General features: G+C 52.5%; 1 protein-coding gene across 3 annotated transcripts in view; it reads right to left on the bottom strand.

Annotated features, from left to right (window-relative positions):
- HIF3A (hypoxia inducible factor 3 subunit alpha) overlaps positions 1-16,128 on the bottom strand; it is a 41,247-nt gene extending 25,119 nt beyond the window's left edge. Inside the window, exon 1 of one of the 3 annotated variants that reach the window (XM_039325141.1) lies at positions 16,013-16,128. In XM_039325141.1, coding sequence (XP_039181075.1) covers positions 16,013-16,038 — 26 coding nt within the window. In that variant the 5' untranslated portion in view covers positions 16,039-16,128. Of the gene's footprint in view, positions 1-12,727; positions 13,656-13,732; positions 13,854-16,012 lie in introns of those variants that run through there. The other 2 variants (XM_039325142.1, XM_039325145.1) reach the window with 2 other exon arrangements.
- Positions 16,129-16,846: the final 718 nt, after the last annotated feature.

Raw genomic sequence — 16,846 nt, 5'->3', positions numbered from 1 at the left:
ATCGTCGCAGGATGGAAGCAGTTCCTATTATTATTATTATTATTATTATTATTATTATTATTACTACTACTACTACTACTACTATTATTATTATTATTATTATTATTACTATTAATCCATTAAGCAATTGCAGTGATTTGTTTAAAAACCGCGGCTGTTTGAAGAAATCGGGAGCGACCGTTGACTTCTGATTTATGAAGAGTCAATTGGGGACAATACAGGTAGTCCTCAACTTATAACAATCCATTTAGTGACCATTTGAAGTTACAATGGCCCTGAAAAAAAGGGACTTAGGACCGTTTTTCACACTTACGACTGTGGGAACATCCCCCCGGGGTCACCTGATCAAAATTCAAACGCGTAGTCACTGACTCGTATTTACGACGGTTGCCGTCTCACCCGATCCACTTTCTGACCAGCCAAGTCAACGGGGAGAAGCCAGATTCACTTCACAACTGTGTCACCAAGTTAACAACTGCAGTTGATTCACATAACAACTGTGGCAAGGAAACTGGAGCAAAACTCACTTAACAAATGATTCCCCTTAGCCACCGAAATTTTGAGCTCCATGGCAGCCGAGGACCACCTGTACATTAACGCGCGCTTGGGAATGCAGCATTCCTGGAACCCCAACTTTCATTTGCACCCACGCTCATTTCACGTTTCTAGTCCTTAAGGTTCTTTTTTTAAAAAACAAAAAAAAACAAAAAACGAAAATCTAGGTTGGAGAGACCGCAAGGCAAGAACCCACCTTACAGTACCTGCCTGGGAAGCTGTTTGCAAGTATTTTCTTTTTTTTTCCCCTTGGTTCTAATTTTAGTTCTCCCAAAGGCAAAATCTCCTGAAGAGGAACAAAGCTGCAGTGGCAGAGAGCCACGGGGGACCGAGTGGCTGAGCGCACGATCGGAGCAGGGGAGGCGTCCGTCCTGCCACCCACCTTCCCCTTCTCCCCAGTGTTTGGGCGCCCTATGGTGGTGGATGAGGACGGCGCCAAGGACCCTAACTTTTCCGGGGACATGTTCTGCACGCAACGAGGCATCCTTCGTCAGCAACTGTCGACGCAAAAGCTCACACACGCATCTTCAAAGCCTTCAGCTGAGATCAGGCACCTCTGACGTCAATGTGCTTCCTCCACTGAGGATATCTGAATTTCGCACATGCTGCGTGTTACCAACCGGTGCCGGGGCACGCTGCTGCCCCCCCCCCATTAGCACAAAACCAAAAAGGGGGTGGGAGAGAGAGAGAGGAAGAGAGAGAAGGGGTGGGTGGGCAGAGAAAGCTCTGCTGGCATGCCAACAGCTCCCCCCCCCCCCCGCTTGCCACTGCAGACAGCCCCCTCCTCAATTGTTCCATCCAGATGACTTCCTTCTTTCAACTAGGACAGTCGGCAAAAATGTTAAGATGCGGTTTGATCTCCTGGGAGGCAAGGATAAATGGAGATTTCAAATGAAAATAGTTCTTTGTGCAGCCTGCCAAAGCCGGAGGTTTTCCCGGTGCCCCACCCCACATTTCCCTCTGGGTCAGGGGGCCCTGTCCTGGAAAACAGCCGGAGAAAGAGGAACCGTTTGCTCGGCTTCCCCCTGAGAGGGTCCACACAACACTCTTAACCTGGGTCAAGAAAGCACAACAGTTGTCTTCCTGCAGCAAACTATGCTCAGATAAATGGGCTTCTGCTTTCACGGTCAGTTTACACTCTTCTGGTGCAGGCTGGGGTCTTCCCACAACCCACTGCCCCACAAACACAGTGGGGGAAACCCAGTCAATGTTTTGTTCCGACGATACTGGGATTCCTTATGGCAGAAGGGTGATCAAGTCCTGTATATTTGTTAAATTAATCACTGAATTAATAGCCTCCCTGAGACACGGGCTGGGTGGACAAGCTCGGACTGGCCATCCACCTGGATGGTTAGGAATATATCCAGATTCCCCATTAGACTGATTTTTTAGGATTGGAGCGTCCCACAGGGCTGGTGTGTCCTGCCATCCTTGCTATTTATTTATTTCACTTTTATTTTAAATTGTCTGGATTTGAGAGCCCCACGGGGCTGGTGTATGCTGCTATCTTTGCTATTTAATATATTGTAATTTTATTTTTTAAGGATTGGAGCGTCCCAGAGGGCTGGTGCATCCTGGTATCTGCCGTATTTATTAAATTCATTTTTATTTTAAATCGTCAGGATGCGAGCGCCCCAGAGGGCGGCCGAGACCGGCCACCCCTGCTAGTTATCGATTTCCATTCTCAATTTTTAAGGACGGGAGCGCCCAGAGAGCTGGCGTGTCCTCTTGGCATCCTGCAGGGTGCAAGGGGATGCCACAGGCTCTGGATCAGCCGGCCCTCAGCCCTCGCACCCTGCCAGGAACACCCCCTGCCAAACCCCAGTCCGCTTCATGGGAGAGGAAGAAAAACTTTGTGCATGTTTAGGAGCACTCTTCCCACTGACAGAGGCTTTCTGCCAACAAATTGGGAGAAACACTCCTCCCCTCCCTATAGAATCAAATCAAGCTCAGTCTGGGAAGGGGGGGGGTCCACGCACTCCCCCTTTCTAAAATAGAGTCCCCACCCAAGCCGATGTGGGCAGCTCCGTGTGTGCTGCTGGGTTTCGCTGAGCCTGAGCGCCCTGCAAAGGCTCACCGGCTCTGCAACACCCGGCCCCTGAAGCCGTCCCCACCCACTCCCATCTGAGTGTGTGCGCCCGTCTCTCTGTGTGTGTCTGTGTGTGTTTGTGTGTGTGTCTGTGTGCATGTGTCATCTCTTGTCTCCCACCCCCTCCAAAGCAGGAACCCTGCTGCACGTGCTCTTGGCAAAGCTTTTGGCTGTTCTGTCCACGTCAATGCAGGACAGAGTGTACTGGAAACAGGGACAGATGCCAACTGCTCTGTCGGTCGTGGGAGGAGAGACGGGGGGGGGGGGGAGAATGGAAGGAAGGAGGCTGATGGGTGGGGAGGAGAAGGAGGAGGGTTTCATTCATTGCAGAGAGAAAGAGAGAGAGTGAGTCAGTCTCTCTCGTTCTCTCGTACAATCCTTGGGCACCACTCCTGAAACGAACAGGGAAGAGGGTTGGACTAGATGACCTACCTACAAGACCCCTTCCAACTTGGTTATTCCTTGGTGGGCACTCTGGGAAGCCCCCAGGGCCCCCCTCCCGATGCACAGAGCGCCCCCCCCTCAAATGAGTCCTATTCAACCACACACAGGTCAAACAAACGATCCCAAAGGCTTTTAAAAATTATTTGCAACCAATTTTGCACCCCGTGTCGCGGCACCGGCAGACTCCCCCCCAGTCCCTCTTGCAGTGGGGGGCTTAAGTGCCCTTCAAAGCCAAACCTCTCCCCCCCACACACACACCTCGTTCCTGACTCCCACACAAAGGCCTCTTCCCTCTGGTTTGGGTGGGAACGCGATGTTCTTGGCAAGCCATCCAGCTCCACGCCCTATGGCTTTACATCTGGAGAGCCCTGTTTATGTACAAAACAGGGAGGGCCACGCCACCTTTTACCTGAACACACACACTGGTGTGTGTGTGTGTGTGTGTTTATGTGTGGGGCAGGCAACCGGGTAGGGCTGCCAAGGAAAAGGCAGTGCCTGCTTAGAGTCTATTTGTTGGGATGTTAAATCAGGACATCGAGGCACAGAGGGATTGGAGCAACGGGCTGTCCAGGGTTGGCGGCGTCTTTGGGAGCTCAGGGTTCCCCCCCCCCCAATTCTGGAAATCGAAAAATGTTGGCAAAAAAGGAGACGCAGCTTTAGGCCAAATTTCTGCAGCCAGTTCTGGATCGTGTCTGCTTTTACGGAATAGGCTCACGATTCTTTAAAAACTGGAGGAGATTGCAGATAGTTTGAGGAATGTTTCGATTGGGGGACTGCAACTTCCAGAATTCCCCAGCCAGCAAAGCTGGCTGGGGAATTCTGGGAGTTGCAGTCCCCCCCTCCATCTTAAAGTTGCCAAGTTGGAGAAAGACTGCCGCAGATTAGGGGAATCACTGCAGCCCCGTTTACAAATTCAACTCCCTAATCCTGGCACAAAGCCTGCGGGAAGCCTCGTATTCTGCACGATTTGGGCGGAAATTCTAAATTTATCCTCAGCCCAAACGCGTGGCAGGAGCCCTTCGGACATCGCCAAGCGTGGACCCTCTCCTGGCAGTGGCCAATTCTTCCCCCTTATTTCTGGCCAACGAGAGGAAAGCAAACCGCCCCGTAGAAAGCACGTTACGGGTCGTCCTCAACGCGTTCGTTTAGTGACCGAAGTTACAAGGTCGCTGGGAAAAAAGCGAGCCGTGACCGTTTTTCACAGTTACGCCCGTTGCAGCAGCAGCCGTGATCGAAATTCAGACGCGTGGCAACTGACCCGTATTTATGACGCTCGCAGCGTCCCTGGGAGTCACCTGATCCTTTTGCAAACCTTCTGACAAGGAGGAGAGGCAGACTCACTTTACAACGGTGTTCCTAACTTAACAGAAAGGCCAAGAAAGGCCGTAAAACGAGGCAAAACCCTCTTAATAACCGTCTTGCCGAGTGACAGAAATTTTGGGCTGAGCTGTGATCGTAAGTCGAGGATTACCTGTAGGGGAGACGTGGTCACAATTCCTGCGCATGGATCCACTCTGCGTGGCTGGCCCAAAAATCTGGACTCGTCCCATTACGCAGATATTTTGGGAAGCCAGGCCAGCACTTGGGACAGTTGTTCCTGCACATCAACGCTAAGGGAAGTTGTAGTGCACAACTTTGGAGTTTCGACAGGTGTTGCGCATCGAGGCGGGGGTAACTGTCGCACGCCACCAGAATCTTCTAACAAGCTTCTCTGCAGAGCAACAGATGCAACCAGCCTTGGGGTGTGGGTGTGCAGAGTTTATTTTTTTTCCCAGCTGCGGAATCAGCCTGAAATGCCCTCTGCAAGCAGGCGCTGATCCAACTGGGTCAGAGGGCTGGCGGGTGGAAGGCACCCCGGTTGAGTCACCCGGACTCGCTTCCCAGGGCAGAAGCGGCCTCTTTCGGAAACCCTGCAAGGGGAAAGCCTGGTGCTTCTCAGGTGGTCTTGAGGTGGGGGGCTGCAGCCCCTTCCCCCCGTGGAGGCAAATGGCCCGCAAGGCAGAGCTTCCTTGGCGTTCTTCCACGGCCTGTTCCCAGGCTGAGCCAAGGAAGGAAGCCAAGAACATACACAGCGTGTGAATCGGCAGAAGGAGCCCGAACAGAATTCCCCTACAGCCACCGAGAAACAGTTGTCCTTGCGGACGGCGCCAGGACCAGGCCAGGCCTGGCTTGGCCACTTCACCCACTGCCTATAAAAATGAACGGAGCTCAGTTCGGATTCCTGCGCTGGGGACCCAGCAATGATCAAGCTAGCCATGGGGTGAGGGGAGCTATAGGGCAGGGTTTCCCAAACGCGGCCACTTCTAGAGCGGTGGACTTCAACTCCCAGAATTCCCGAGCCAGCACGCTAGTGAATTTGAAGACGTGCGACCAACTCTCAGAATTCTGGGAGCTGAAGTCCACACATTAAAGTGCCCAGGTTTGAGAAACAGTACTATAAATTGGGGAGGAAGTCTAAGGAAGAGCCCTGGGCTGGACAAAAAAGCCCATCATCCCTGGGCCGTGCTGGAAGGGGATGATGGAAACCTGAGTCCAGCCCCCCGCCCCCACAGAATAGAAAAACAAGGCTATTCCTCCAGTCTATGAACCTGAGGATTTCCCCCATGCAACCTGAAATCCGGTTGCAAAGATCTCTGCTTCCACCCCACCCCTCTTTGCAAAAACTCCCTTGAAATCTCCCCAAAGGAGGCGTTTCCCGAAATAAACCTTGGTTGACCTTCCAACAGGCCGGAGATGCAAAAGAAAAGCAGCCAGCAAGCCAGCTTAGGCTCTCCCCACCCCTCCTCAAGCCCCCCCCTGCCCGCGGCTGCGTTTCCTGACAAACAGCGATGCATGCTCAGCGGGCTGAAGTCAGAGGGAGGCAGAAAGATTTGAGGAGGGGTCTCCTGGGCAGAAAGAGAGGGCCTCCCCCAAAAGCTGGCTGGCAGCCCTGGCTAATGATGTCTCTGCAGAATGCCAGGCTGGGAAGTTCCTAGCCCACCGCCTGGAAGACCCTTGGACGCTGTATTTGCACCAGCCCAGCTGACTGTGGGAGGCTGCAGCTTGAGCTGGCCACGTGGGCAGCCGTGCTCCAGGGCCCTGCAGCAGCGCGGTCTGCGTGCTTGCCACACACCCTGGCAAGCCCGGCTGCCATGCACCAGCCTAGGCTTGCTGCTTGCACCACCAGCCGTACCCTCTGGGTTCTGGAGAGACCTGAGCCGTTCCCCTGCCCTCCCCCCCCCCATCTGCTTGGATGGCAGCCCAGAGGCCCCTTGCTCAGGCCGGGCCTACGTGAGCTGAGCGATGGGCGGGGGTGACAGGGCAGGCCGCGAGCAGCCAACCAGCGGCCGGCCTCTTTCCTGTTTGCTTGCTAATTTCGGTTGGGAACACGGCTCTGCCATTGGACGCCCGGCTGCAACGCACAGCCCTGGCCGGGCCCTCTGCCAACTGGGCCGGCACTGGGCTGCTGCGGAGGCTGAGTTGGGGGGCTGGAGGAGAGAGAGAGGTGGGTGGTGCAAATGCCCTCCCTCCAAGCCTGGGAAACTGAGGCAAGGAGGACAAGCAGATGCAGCTCTCCCCCCCCTTGCTCTAGCCCCAGTTCTGCTCCCCTCCCTGCACCCCGCTGCTCAAATGCTCTGTGCAACTTTGGATTCCACCCCCCCCCAGGCTGCTCCATCATTTTAGCCTCTTCGCCCTCCCCGGCATTGGGAGCTGGCTCCATTTCTCCCTCCTTGCAGCCGAAAAGGCCCCCTCCCCAAAATAGAGGGATTAGTCACCGGTGGGTGACTGAGCCGGAGGCAATGATATCGCGCACACTGGGTGGGAGACGGTGCCAGGATAAAAACGGCTTTCATGCCAGAGAGAGCAGAGACGAGAAGAAGCTGGCGCTGCCCCTGCTCCATGGGCATGTCACCCCCCCTTCCGAAACCATCAGGATCGTAACGATACAGGCAGTCCTCGACTTATGGCCACAACCGAGCCCCGAGTTTCTTTGGCTAAGTGAGACGTTTTGCTAAGGGAGTTTTGCCCCCTTTGACGGCCATTTCTCGGCGCGGTTCTTTAGCCAACCGTTGCAGCTGTTCACTTAGTAACCCGGAAGTCGCTAAGTCAGGGGTAGTCAACCTTGGCTCTTTTATGACTCGTGGACTTCAACTCCCAAAATTCCTGAGCCAGCTGTGCTGGCTCAGGAATTCTGGGAGTTGAAGTCCACGAGTCATAAAAGAGCCAAGGTTGCCTACCCCTGCACTAAGTGAATTTGGCTCCCCCCCCATCGACTTCGCTTGTCAGCTGGTCGCAAAAATGATGCGGGACGCTGCGACCGTCATCCATGTGAGTCGGTTGCCAAGCATCTGTATTTCGATCACGTGACCGCGGGGATACAGCAACGTCTATGTGAAAAACGGTCGTAAGTCCTTTTTTTTTCACTGATGGTAAACTTCAAACTATTGTTAAGGATTAATGGTATTACTGGGCTTCCCCCCCGGGGGGGGGGAGTGATCTGGCCTTGCCAGGGCCAGTGGGTTGTGTACACACAACCACACTGGATTTTCAAGCGTGCAATTAAAAGGGAGAAGGCAGGGGATGCCCTTTCTCCTTTCCTTAATCAGCCAGCACAGCAATTAGCAGAGGAAGTGTGGTGGGTGAACTGCTAAACAAGCTTGAGTCGTACACACCTGGTGCCGGCAGTTGTGAGGTGTTTCGCATCCTGGTTTGGAGGGAGATTTTTGTGAAGGAGTTTTGGAGGCAGGCGAGGATCCCTTGGGAAGTGGGGGGGGGAGATGGGTGTCCAAGACCCAATGACTGAGGGAGCCATTTTGACTTTTTGGACCTCATCCCACAGACACCTCAAGGACTAAGTCCAGCTCCAAACTGGACCCCCAAATCTGCCTTTTTAGTGCTCTCTTACAGTGTGTCTCAACCTTGTCAACTTACGACGGCGTTTCACACTTACAACCATTGCAGCATCCTCATGGTTATCTGTGAAATTTAAGATGGGTGGACTTCAGCTCCCAGAATTCCCTGGCTAGCATGCTAGAATTCTGGGAGTTGAAGTCCACCCGTCTTAAAGTATGATAGCATGATAGCTGGGGAATTCTGGGAGTTGAAGTCCACCCGTCTTCAAGTTCACATATAACAGTGTTTCTCAACCTTGACAATTTTAAGGCATGTGGACTTCAACTCCCAGAATTCCACAGCCAGCAATGCTGGCTGTGGAATTCTGGGAGTTGAAGTCCACATGCCTTAAAATTGTCAAGGTTGAGAAACACTGACATATAACCATCAGGATGCTGCAATGGCCGTATGTATGAAAAGCCATCATAAGTCACTTTTTTCACTGCTGTTCTAACTTTGAATGGTAGCTAAAGAAATTGCAACTCCCAGTAAGCAGAACAGTGGACAAACATCGGGGTCGCTGGCCAACAAAAGTCAGAGGTGCCCAATCCTGAGGGTTATACCAAAGATGGTTAACCCCAAACATAGCTTGCCCTGATGGCAAGCAAACAAGGTTGGCTGTTTTGATGACACCTTAAATCAGAACTCTGAAGAACTCGAGCAACGATTCCAACAGGAGACAAAGTGCCAAGTGGGTTTTATAGATTACTTAGCGGGATGCCTGAACCAGACAGGGTCTCAATTCAATAATAACACACTTGTTGTGATTTAGACCAAGATGCTGTCCTTGGAACAACTCTGAGTGACTTACATTCAAAAAGGGGAAAAAACAAATTAAAAAGACGATGTTACGGTCCTGGGTACATAAATCCATTGGAACAGGAAAGTCAGAAAAGTCATGACCTTGGGGGGATAAATGCAACCCAGAACGAGTGACGAATGTGGAAAGAATTGCCAGAAGTTAAACAATAAATATTAAACTTCAAAAAAGGCAGAGAACAAAAATATGCAGCATGCCCCACATCTGTTACCCAGAAGAAAAAAAAACCTGGAGCATTGAGTCTCCAGATCGATGCTTAGGACCCAGGCAACAGAGAGAGAAATGCGATAGAGTAATTGAAAATGCCCTTGGCCTCCAACTCAAAGCTTACTTATGCTCTGCAGGTTATTATTCTCACTTTAAAAAACCAGGAAGAGAGTCTTTGACTGTATAATGGCCAAAGGGCGGGGAGAGGAACACAATCTATCTTACGACACAAAATATTGTGTATCGCGCACGGGTAGGGGGTCTTAGAAGCCAGAGTTCTTACATGCCATTTGCCAATTCTGGGAGAAAAACAGAGGCTAAACTCAAGGGGTGTGTGATGTCACAAGAAGGGGCAGGGCTTCGGATGCCCGACTGCAGCTGCCATCTTGACTTTTTTGACCCCCTGCCCCACAAACATCCCTACTAGTTCTAGTTCTAGAGGTCCTGGTGAGAGACGCAGAAAACAAACCATTGCAGATACAAAGTGGTTCTCGGCTTACAACAGTTCATTGGGTGACCGAAGTTACAATGGGTGTGGGAAAAAAGTCAATGGGGAAGCGAGATACACTTTAAGAACTGTGTTACTAACTTCAGTGATTCACTTAATAACCGTGGCAGGAAAGGTCGCAAAATGGGGCAAGATTCACTTTTTTTTACAAAATAATATTTTATTAATTTTCTATTATTACATTAGTGCTTAATGAACAACGTGTCGTCTGGGTTGATTTGATTTGCTTACTAATACAAGTTGAGTTTTTACTCTCCGTCCCGTTTTTCCGGCCACTGATGAAATAAGTTCCGGGTGTGAAAATCTTCTGTCTCTTCTTTTTTCTCTGATTCTCAATGTGAGTCTGTCCATTTCAGTCCAGTCCAGTGTTTTCTTGATTATCGCTTCATCCAGTGGTGTTTCTTCATCTTTCCAAAATTTCACAACAACCGTTTCGCTTAGCAACCTAAACGCTGGGCTCAACTGAGGTCGCAGCTGGAGGACCACCAGTGCTTCCCAGCTGCTGCACCAGCTTATCCGGGACCCAGTTCCTACTGGAGAGCCTTCCAGCTGAAATGATGGAGGCATCACTATCCCCACCGTCAACGCACAGGGGCCGGGCTGGCCGGAAAGAGGGCAAATCCCTCAACCGTCCAGGTTATTTGGGGCAGTTCATGGGGCAGTCCTTGGCAAGCCTCCCCCTCCCGGCCCAGCCTCCCTTTCAGGGGTGTGGTTTGGCCTTTGGGGTCCCCACCTTCATTCTTTGCGGTCTGCTTCTCGTCTGGCGAAAGAAATCGGCCCGCCCATTAAAGCAGAGAAGCTCCCCCAAATTCAGCAGAGAGGAGAGGAGCCTGCGTGGTGCCAAAATTCTTTCTATTTACTATGTTGTGCTCTGGGGCTCGCTAGGTCTTAATTTACACCTCCAATTTTCCGGGTGCCTGGGGTTGGCTTAAACAGAACAAACAGAGTTGGAAGGGACCTTAGAGGTCTTCTAGTCCAGCCCTCAGCTCAAGCAGGAGACCCTAGAGAGCATTTCTGACCAATCCATTTACTTGTTTTCTTTCTGCATTTGCAGGCAGTTCCCTACTTATGGCCACCACTGAGCCCAAAATTTATATCGCTAAGCGAGACATTTGTCAAGTGAACTTTGTCCCGTTTTACAACTTTTTTTTTCTTTTGCCACAGCGGTTAAGCGATTCACTGTAGTTGTACTTGGGAAAATGTCCGAAGGTTGCAAAAGGGGAACCTCTGCAACTGTCATAAACATGAACCATTTGCCAGGCCTCCGAATGTGGATCAGGTGACCAGAGGAGGCTACAACAGTCGTGAGTGTGAAAAATAGTCGCAAGTCCCTTTTTTCAGTGCTGTTGTAACTTTGAACAGTCACTAAAAGAACTGTTGTAAGTCAAGGACAAACTGTTTTCTTTCTTTCTTTCTTTCTTTCTTTCTTTCTTTCTTTCTTTCTTTCTTTCTTTCTTTCTTTCTTTCTTTCTTTCCTCTCTCTCACATCTATCTATTTAACTCTATTATGTATTTCTGTCTGTCCGTCTGTCTATCTATCTATCTATCTATCTATCTATCTATCTATCTATCTATCTTTCATCTATCTATCATCTATTTAACTCTACCTATTAACTCTCTTTCTCCCTCTCTCTCTCTCTCTCTCTCTCTCTCTCTCTCTCTTTCTCTCTCTCTCTCTCCCCCAACATAATCTGAAACTTTTAGCAACCTGCAGCTGGCAAAACAGCGCCTCAAGACATGTACAGAGAACATTTCCGTCGCAAGAGCACAATCCGATCCTGTCATTACATCCATAGCACAAGAGCTTGCAACATAGACCCTGCTGATTTTTATAGTGCATATAAACCCAGATTCTTATTTTAGAAAATTAATCACTGGTTGTCCGACAGTCACGTGCTCCGAAGGACCTTGGCGTCTGGCCCGCATGCCTGTACCGAAGTCTGCAAGGTGCAGGGAGGACTCCTGTATTAGATATGTCACACGTAAGGCTCCTTTGGCGCAGCACTCTGTTAATCCTTTTGGCCTAGTTAGAATCGCTGCCCAAGCAAAGGGGAAATAAATAACAGCATCCACAAAGCCAAAATTCTCACGTTGTGAAGGTTGAAATAGCTCTATATCCTTCGCAACGCCTCCTGGTCCCCTTTCTTGCTAACCGTGAGATGGGAAGGCCGACGTCTGCTGCCCCCTGGGTTCATCCAAGTCCACAAACAAGCCAGTGTTAAAAGCGCCCTACTGAGTAGATCTATAACCCAATTCACAGAAGGGGAAGACTGAGACAGATGCAGATAGATCTGCAAAGAGTCCTCACAATGCTTCCATGTCCTGCCCTGGCTCTGATTCTCCAAGGGGTCATCATCCTCCCTCAAGTCTCAGCCCCCCTACCAAGTGCCTCTTGCCTAGACCAATCTAGTCCCATCAATAGGAGCTTAACAAGAAAAAAAAAAAAAAAAAGGAAGAGAATAACCTGGTCGGGATTCCGAATACAGATACAAATCAAACCAACTTCCTTCAAGTCCTAGATTCACATGCCTGAGATTTTACGGATTCACAAATGTAGAGGCGGACCGTAGTTTTGCAACAAACAATTGTGCATCACTGCTTGGAATATGTGTACGAGCCGAGAGAGGCACCCCAAACTGGGCCTAAATGCCAGAAGCCTGAACTGTGGCTGAAAAAGAACAGCCGATTTGGATTGGACAGAGTAGAACAGAAGGCGCAAGAGAGAGAGGAGGAAGGAAGGAAGGAAGGAAGGAAGGAAGGAAGGAAGGAAGGAAGGAAGGAAGGAAGGAAGGAAGAAAGAAAGAAAGAAAGATTAAAATAACGGGAAAAAGAGACAGGAAGAAACTAATAAAAGATGAAGGAATGGATCGTGAAAAACATAGACAGAGGAGAAGAAAGAGAAGATCTACGAAATGGCGAGCAAGCAAAGAAACAGCCGAGAACGAAACACATCGCAGAAGGAAAGAACAAAATGTGCCAGAGCAGATCAGGGGACAGAGAAGAAACGGGAGAAGTAACTGATGGAAAAGCCAGAAGAGAAAGAGAAGGGGAAAGAGAAGGAAGGAGGAGGAGGGTATCTGCCCAAAAACTTGAACATCAAAACACAGGAGGAAAACGGAGCAAAGCCTGAAGGCGAAGCAGCCCACGGGAGAAGAAGCACACGCGAGCCAGAAAGAGGACGAGGGGACGGCAGAGGGCACAGCCACCGCAGCCAAAGAGTGCCCGGACTCACCTGCCCCGGAGCCCCCCACGGGCCCAGCGTCCTGCCTAACGGCCCCATCAGTCGCTGCCATCCACTGACCGACGACTCCTTGCCAAACCCCGAGCCGAGCGGGCTCCTCTCCATATGTGGAACTGTATCCTACCTCCACCCACCGCGTCACGGCCTGGCACGGGGCCGGGAACACGTGATGTACACAAGACCTGTCATGTGTTCAGCCTCCAGCACGCGAGGGCCACCGGCTTCCTTGCCCGGAGGAAAACAGCCCACAGCAAAGGCTGGGGAGAGGAAGGACACGTGGGAGGAGGAGGAGGAGGAGGCTGGCTTGGGACAGCAGCCAGTCGAGATGCCTGCAAAGGGGAAAAGGCCGAAGCAGAAAGCCAGAGTCAGCGAGCAGCGGCCGCCAGAGGGTGCCCGCAAAGCTGTGGGGGAGAACCCCGAGCAGTGCCAGGATGTGAGGCAGAAGAGAAAGCCCAACCCGGAAGCAACGGATTACGCTGATGCAAAGCATTTACCCGGCAGCGGGTAAATATTTTAAAAAGGTCCCTCCTCCTAGCCCAAATAACTTCCCAGAAGTTTTCAACCGCTGGCTGGGCACAGCCGTGGGCACCCCGAACAGCCGGTCCCAGAGGCTGCAAGAGTTTGCAGCGCTGGAAACACACCAAGGGCTCCTTGCAAAGTTGCCGATGGCTTCTCCTTAAGGCGAAAGTCCGGGGAGTCCCAGAACTGCCCTCCTGGAACCGGCAGGAGCCGTGCCCTTTGTGGGCAGGGAGGGCTCAGGACCTCTGAAAAGTAGCCAGGATGGGCAGGAGATCCGCTCCAGATTCTGAACTGGGTAGGGCTGGATTTAATCGATCCCAGCCGGGATCCTTTGGAGGGAAGGAGATAGATCCCGGGTCCTTAGCCGAATCGACAGGTGCGTATTTCCCCAGAGCCATTCCCTTCTTCCCGAGGGCAGAGGTGGTGAGCGGCTGAAGTGGGCCTTATTCATTTCAGCTCATCCAGGCTTCTCCTTACCTTTGATGCTTTGACCAGGACATCCCTGCGTTACACAGTCATGGTCAGGGCTGATGCACGCCTCCGCCCCGCAGCAAGCTCTCCGCGCTCATCTTAGCCAGGCTCCGCCAGAGACTGAAACTCTTATAGGCTAGTAGCAAACATTCGAAAGAGGGGGAGGAGGGGCGAAGCGAGGTCTGCCTTGGCCCCGTGCCTCTGACGGGTGGAAAGGAGCCAGGTTTGTCCTCCCCAGGCACAGCAACCGAGAGCTGCCTTAGAACAGCCAGTGCGGCAAATTCTGCAGCCTGGGAGCCCTGCAGAGGACAGGGCAGCGCAGCCCCTTGGGGGCAACGATGCTCCCCTGGGCACACACACTACCCCCTCCCCACCGGCCCCAACTGCACAGTCCCCAAGCAACCTATCGAGGTCCAAATGCCTTTCGGCAAGCTGAACAGCACATGCCAGGTGGAAGGTGGCTTCAAGCTGGTTGTTTCCATTCCTTTCTGACCCCCAAAGCCTCCTGCCGCCCCATCTGTAGTCTCCGTGACCCACTTTTGGGAAGATCCGGGTGGATTTGACCTACATCCTGATCACCTTGTCTCCCACACGCTACAGGAGCTGGTCTGCCGGTCTGGCTTCAAGACCTTTTTTTTTCCCAAAAAAAAATTTTTTTAAACCCTCTCTCAATCTCAGGGTGCCTAGAGCACTCCTGGCAATGCAGGTCGATCCCAGAAGCCCCCCCTTTTCCCCCTCCCCAAATCTCTTGGCAACATAAACTTCCAGCCTCCAACCTTTGTGGGTGCAAAAGCTTGTTGCGAGACCAACATTCCTAAACATGACCACAAAGTGGGCTTCTTTAAGCCACTCGCAAAATTTCTGCTTGTTGATAATATGACGGCCACAATAAGTGACATCTCGGGATTGGCTGGGTCGGTTTCTCCACAGTCCTACTGTACAAAAATCCCTGCCAGTTGTGTGCTTTTTTGCCTTGCTGTTTGTTTTTCCCTTTGAGAGTGCCATTCAGTATGAACATACAAATATATCTCTAACTCATCTATCTATCTATCTATCTATCTATCTATCTATCTATCTATCTATCTATCTATCTATCTATCTATCTATCTACCTATCTCAGACACTTATGTAGACAAACATAAGTGTGTGTGTGTATACATACATACATATATGTATGTATACACACACACACACAAACACACACACACACATATACATATATAGAGACTATATCTCACTCCCATATTCTCACAACGGGAGAATGCTACGAAACTCTCCAAGCAGAGATATTTTTGAAAAAGAGTTTTTCAGAAGACCTCTGCTCCCCCTCCCTTTCCCATGGGTGGATTCCCTGCGCCCCCCCTCCCCCTTTCTAATCCACACGATTAAATAACCCATCTGGGGTCTGAAGGCAGCAGGCAGAGGCCATGATAGGAAGCCTGCGGCACTGTAAACAAGATGCATATGGAGGGTGAATCGCATGCACACAACCTGGATCGAGGGGAAAGTCCGCCTTTGAGATCTGGCCGGCTCCTCACACTTACGGCGGGCTCACCTCCCCCCTTTTCTCTAATTGCTGACCAACCCTTGGCAAGTAATCCAGTAGGTCTCCTTGCAGCCCAGAAGACTTTTCCCCCCCTCCCTCTTCTTCCACAGAACTACAGACAGAGAAAGGAGCGAGATATCTATACATATGTCTTCAATGACAAACCTGGCCAGTTTATTTGATTTTTTTTTTTTGCAATGCCCAAATAATGCATGTCCCCCTCCTAATGATCCCCCCCCTCCCGCCCCCACTCCGATCCACATTCCAAAGGAGCTCGGCCAGCGAGGATGCCACGACCCTTCCCCAAAACACTTTTACCTGGAAGGGGCGGCAGAAGAAGGGGACCTTTTTTCGAGAATGGGGAGAGGGTCTTCTGTGCAAAAGGGAGAAAAAGAGGGGGGGCTTCCCGTCGCAAACGAGGGGACGGGGACGCGGTGGGGAGGGGGGCTAAGGGGTGGGATGTTATTCAAGAATTTGCCGAGTCTGCAAGTCGGCACTCTCCCCTAGCTCCCACGAACTCATCCATCACCTGGCCCCTCCGCGTGCGTGCCTGTGTCTCGGGGGTCCGGAGACCCCTGCAGAAACCCACCCCCCACCCACCCCCCCTCGGCCTCCCCTGCCCTCTGAGCAGCCGGACTCCCCCCCCCAGCCCCGCCGTTGGCGCATCCCGCCCGTCCTTGCAAAGGATGCAGCAGCCCCACGCGCGGAGATGGCCGCGGGAGTTTTTCCGCCGGCTTTACCTGGGACCCTGCAGCCCATTCTCCATGGCTGGCCGGCTGGCTGGCTCCGCTTCCTTCCCTTCCCTTCCCGCCCGGGTCCGGCTGCTGGGCTCGGCGCGCTCTCCCTCCGCTCTCTGCGCCCGCGCTCCTTCGGCCCCCCGCCCCGAAGCCCACTCCCCTCCAGGCTACTCCCACCGCCCCTCCCCCGTCCGCGCCATTGGCTCCCCCCCACCCCCGAGGAGGCCTCCCCCCCCTCTCCAGCCAGGCAGAATCGGGACTCTCTGTCACGCCTCCTTCGGCGGAGCTGCGCGGCCATTGGGCGCAAGGCTGTCACTCCGCCGCCCGGGGGGCTCTGCCCCCTCATTTGCGGGCACTTGGCTGGGTCGAGGCTGCCCCCCCGCGGCTGCGGCTGGGAGCTCGGAGGGGAGGGGGGCGCGCGCGCGACCGGTGGGAGGCCGGGCTCAGCGCAGGCAGCTTAGCCGCGCAGAGCCTGCTCGCCGATCCGGAGTCGCGCCGGTTTCTTTGGGCAGGTGGGAGCCTCTGTGGATACACCTGGAGACGAATGCGGCGGAGTGCGGGGGGGGGGGGGAAGGGGAGGTGGGGGGGCAGCCTACTCCGGAGTCTGCAGCACCTTGCGGGGCTGCAAGGGAGTTGACTCCGGATTGCGCTACCCTGGGCGCGGCTTGGCCTCGAGACTTGCGCGATGCGCAAGTACGGGAGAGGATCGGGTGGAAAAGGGAAAGGCGAGGAAAGAAGAGGTGCCCCCCCAATGCGTTCGTAGGGTTGGGCCCCTTTGCTTTCCCTGCGCCCCCCAAAACCGTCCACGTTTATATAGTTACTGTACTTCAAATGGGA

This window comes from Crotalus tigris, unplaced genomic scaffold (genome assembly GCF_016545835.1).
Source record: "Crotalus tigris isolate CLP2741 ecotype Arizona unplaced genomic scaffold, ASM1654583v1 scf7180000024316.1084291, whole genome shotgun sequence".
Classification (NCBI taxonomy): domain Eukaryota; kingdom Metazoa; phylum Chordata; class Lepidosauria; order Squamata; family Viperidae; genus Crotalus; species Crotalus tigris.
The sequence above is the reverse complement of the archived record's forward strand: the minus strand, read 5'-3'. Positions and strand labels throughout refer to the sequence as shown.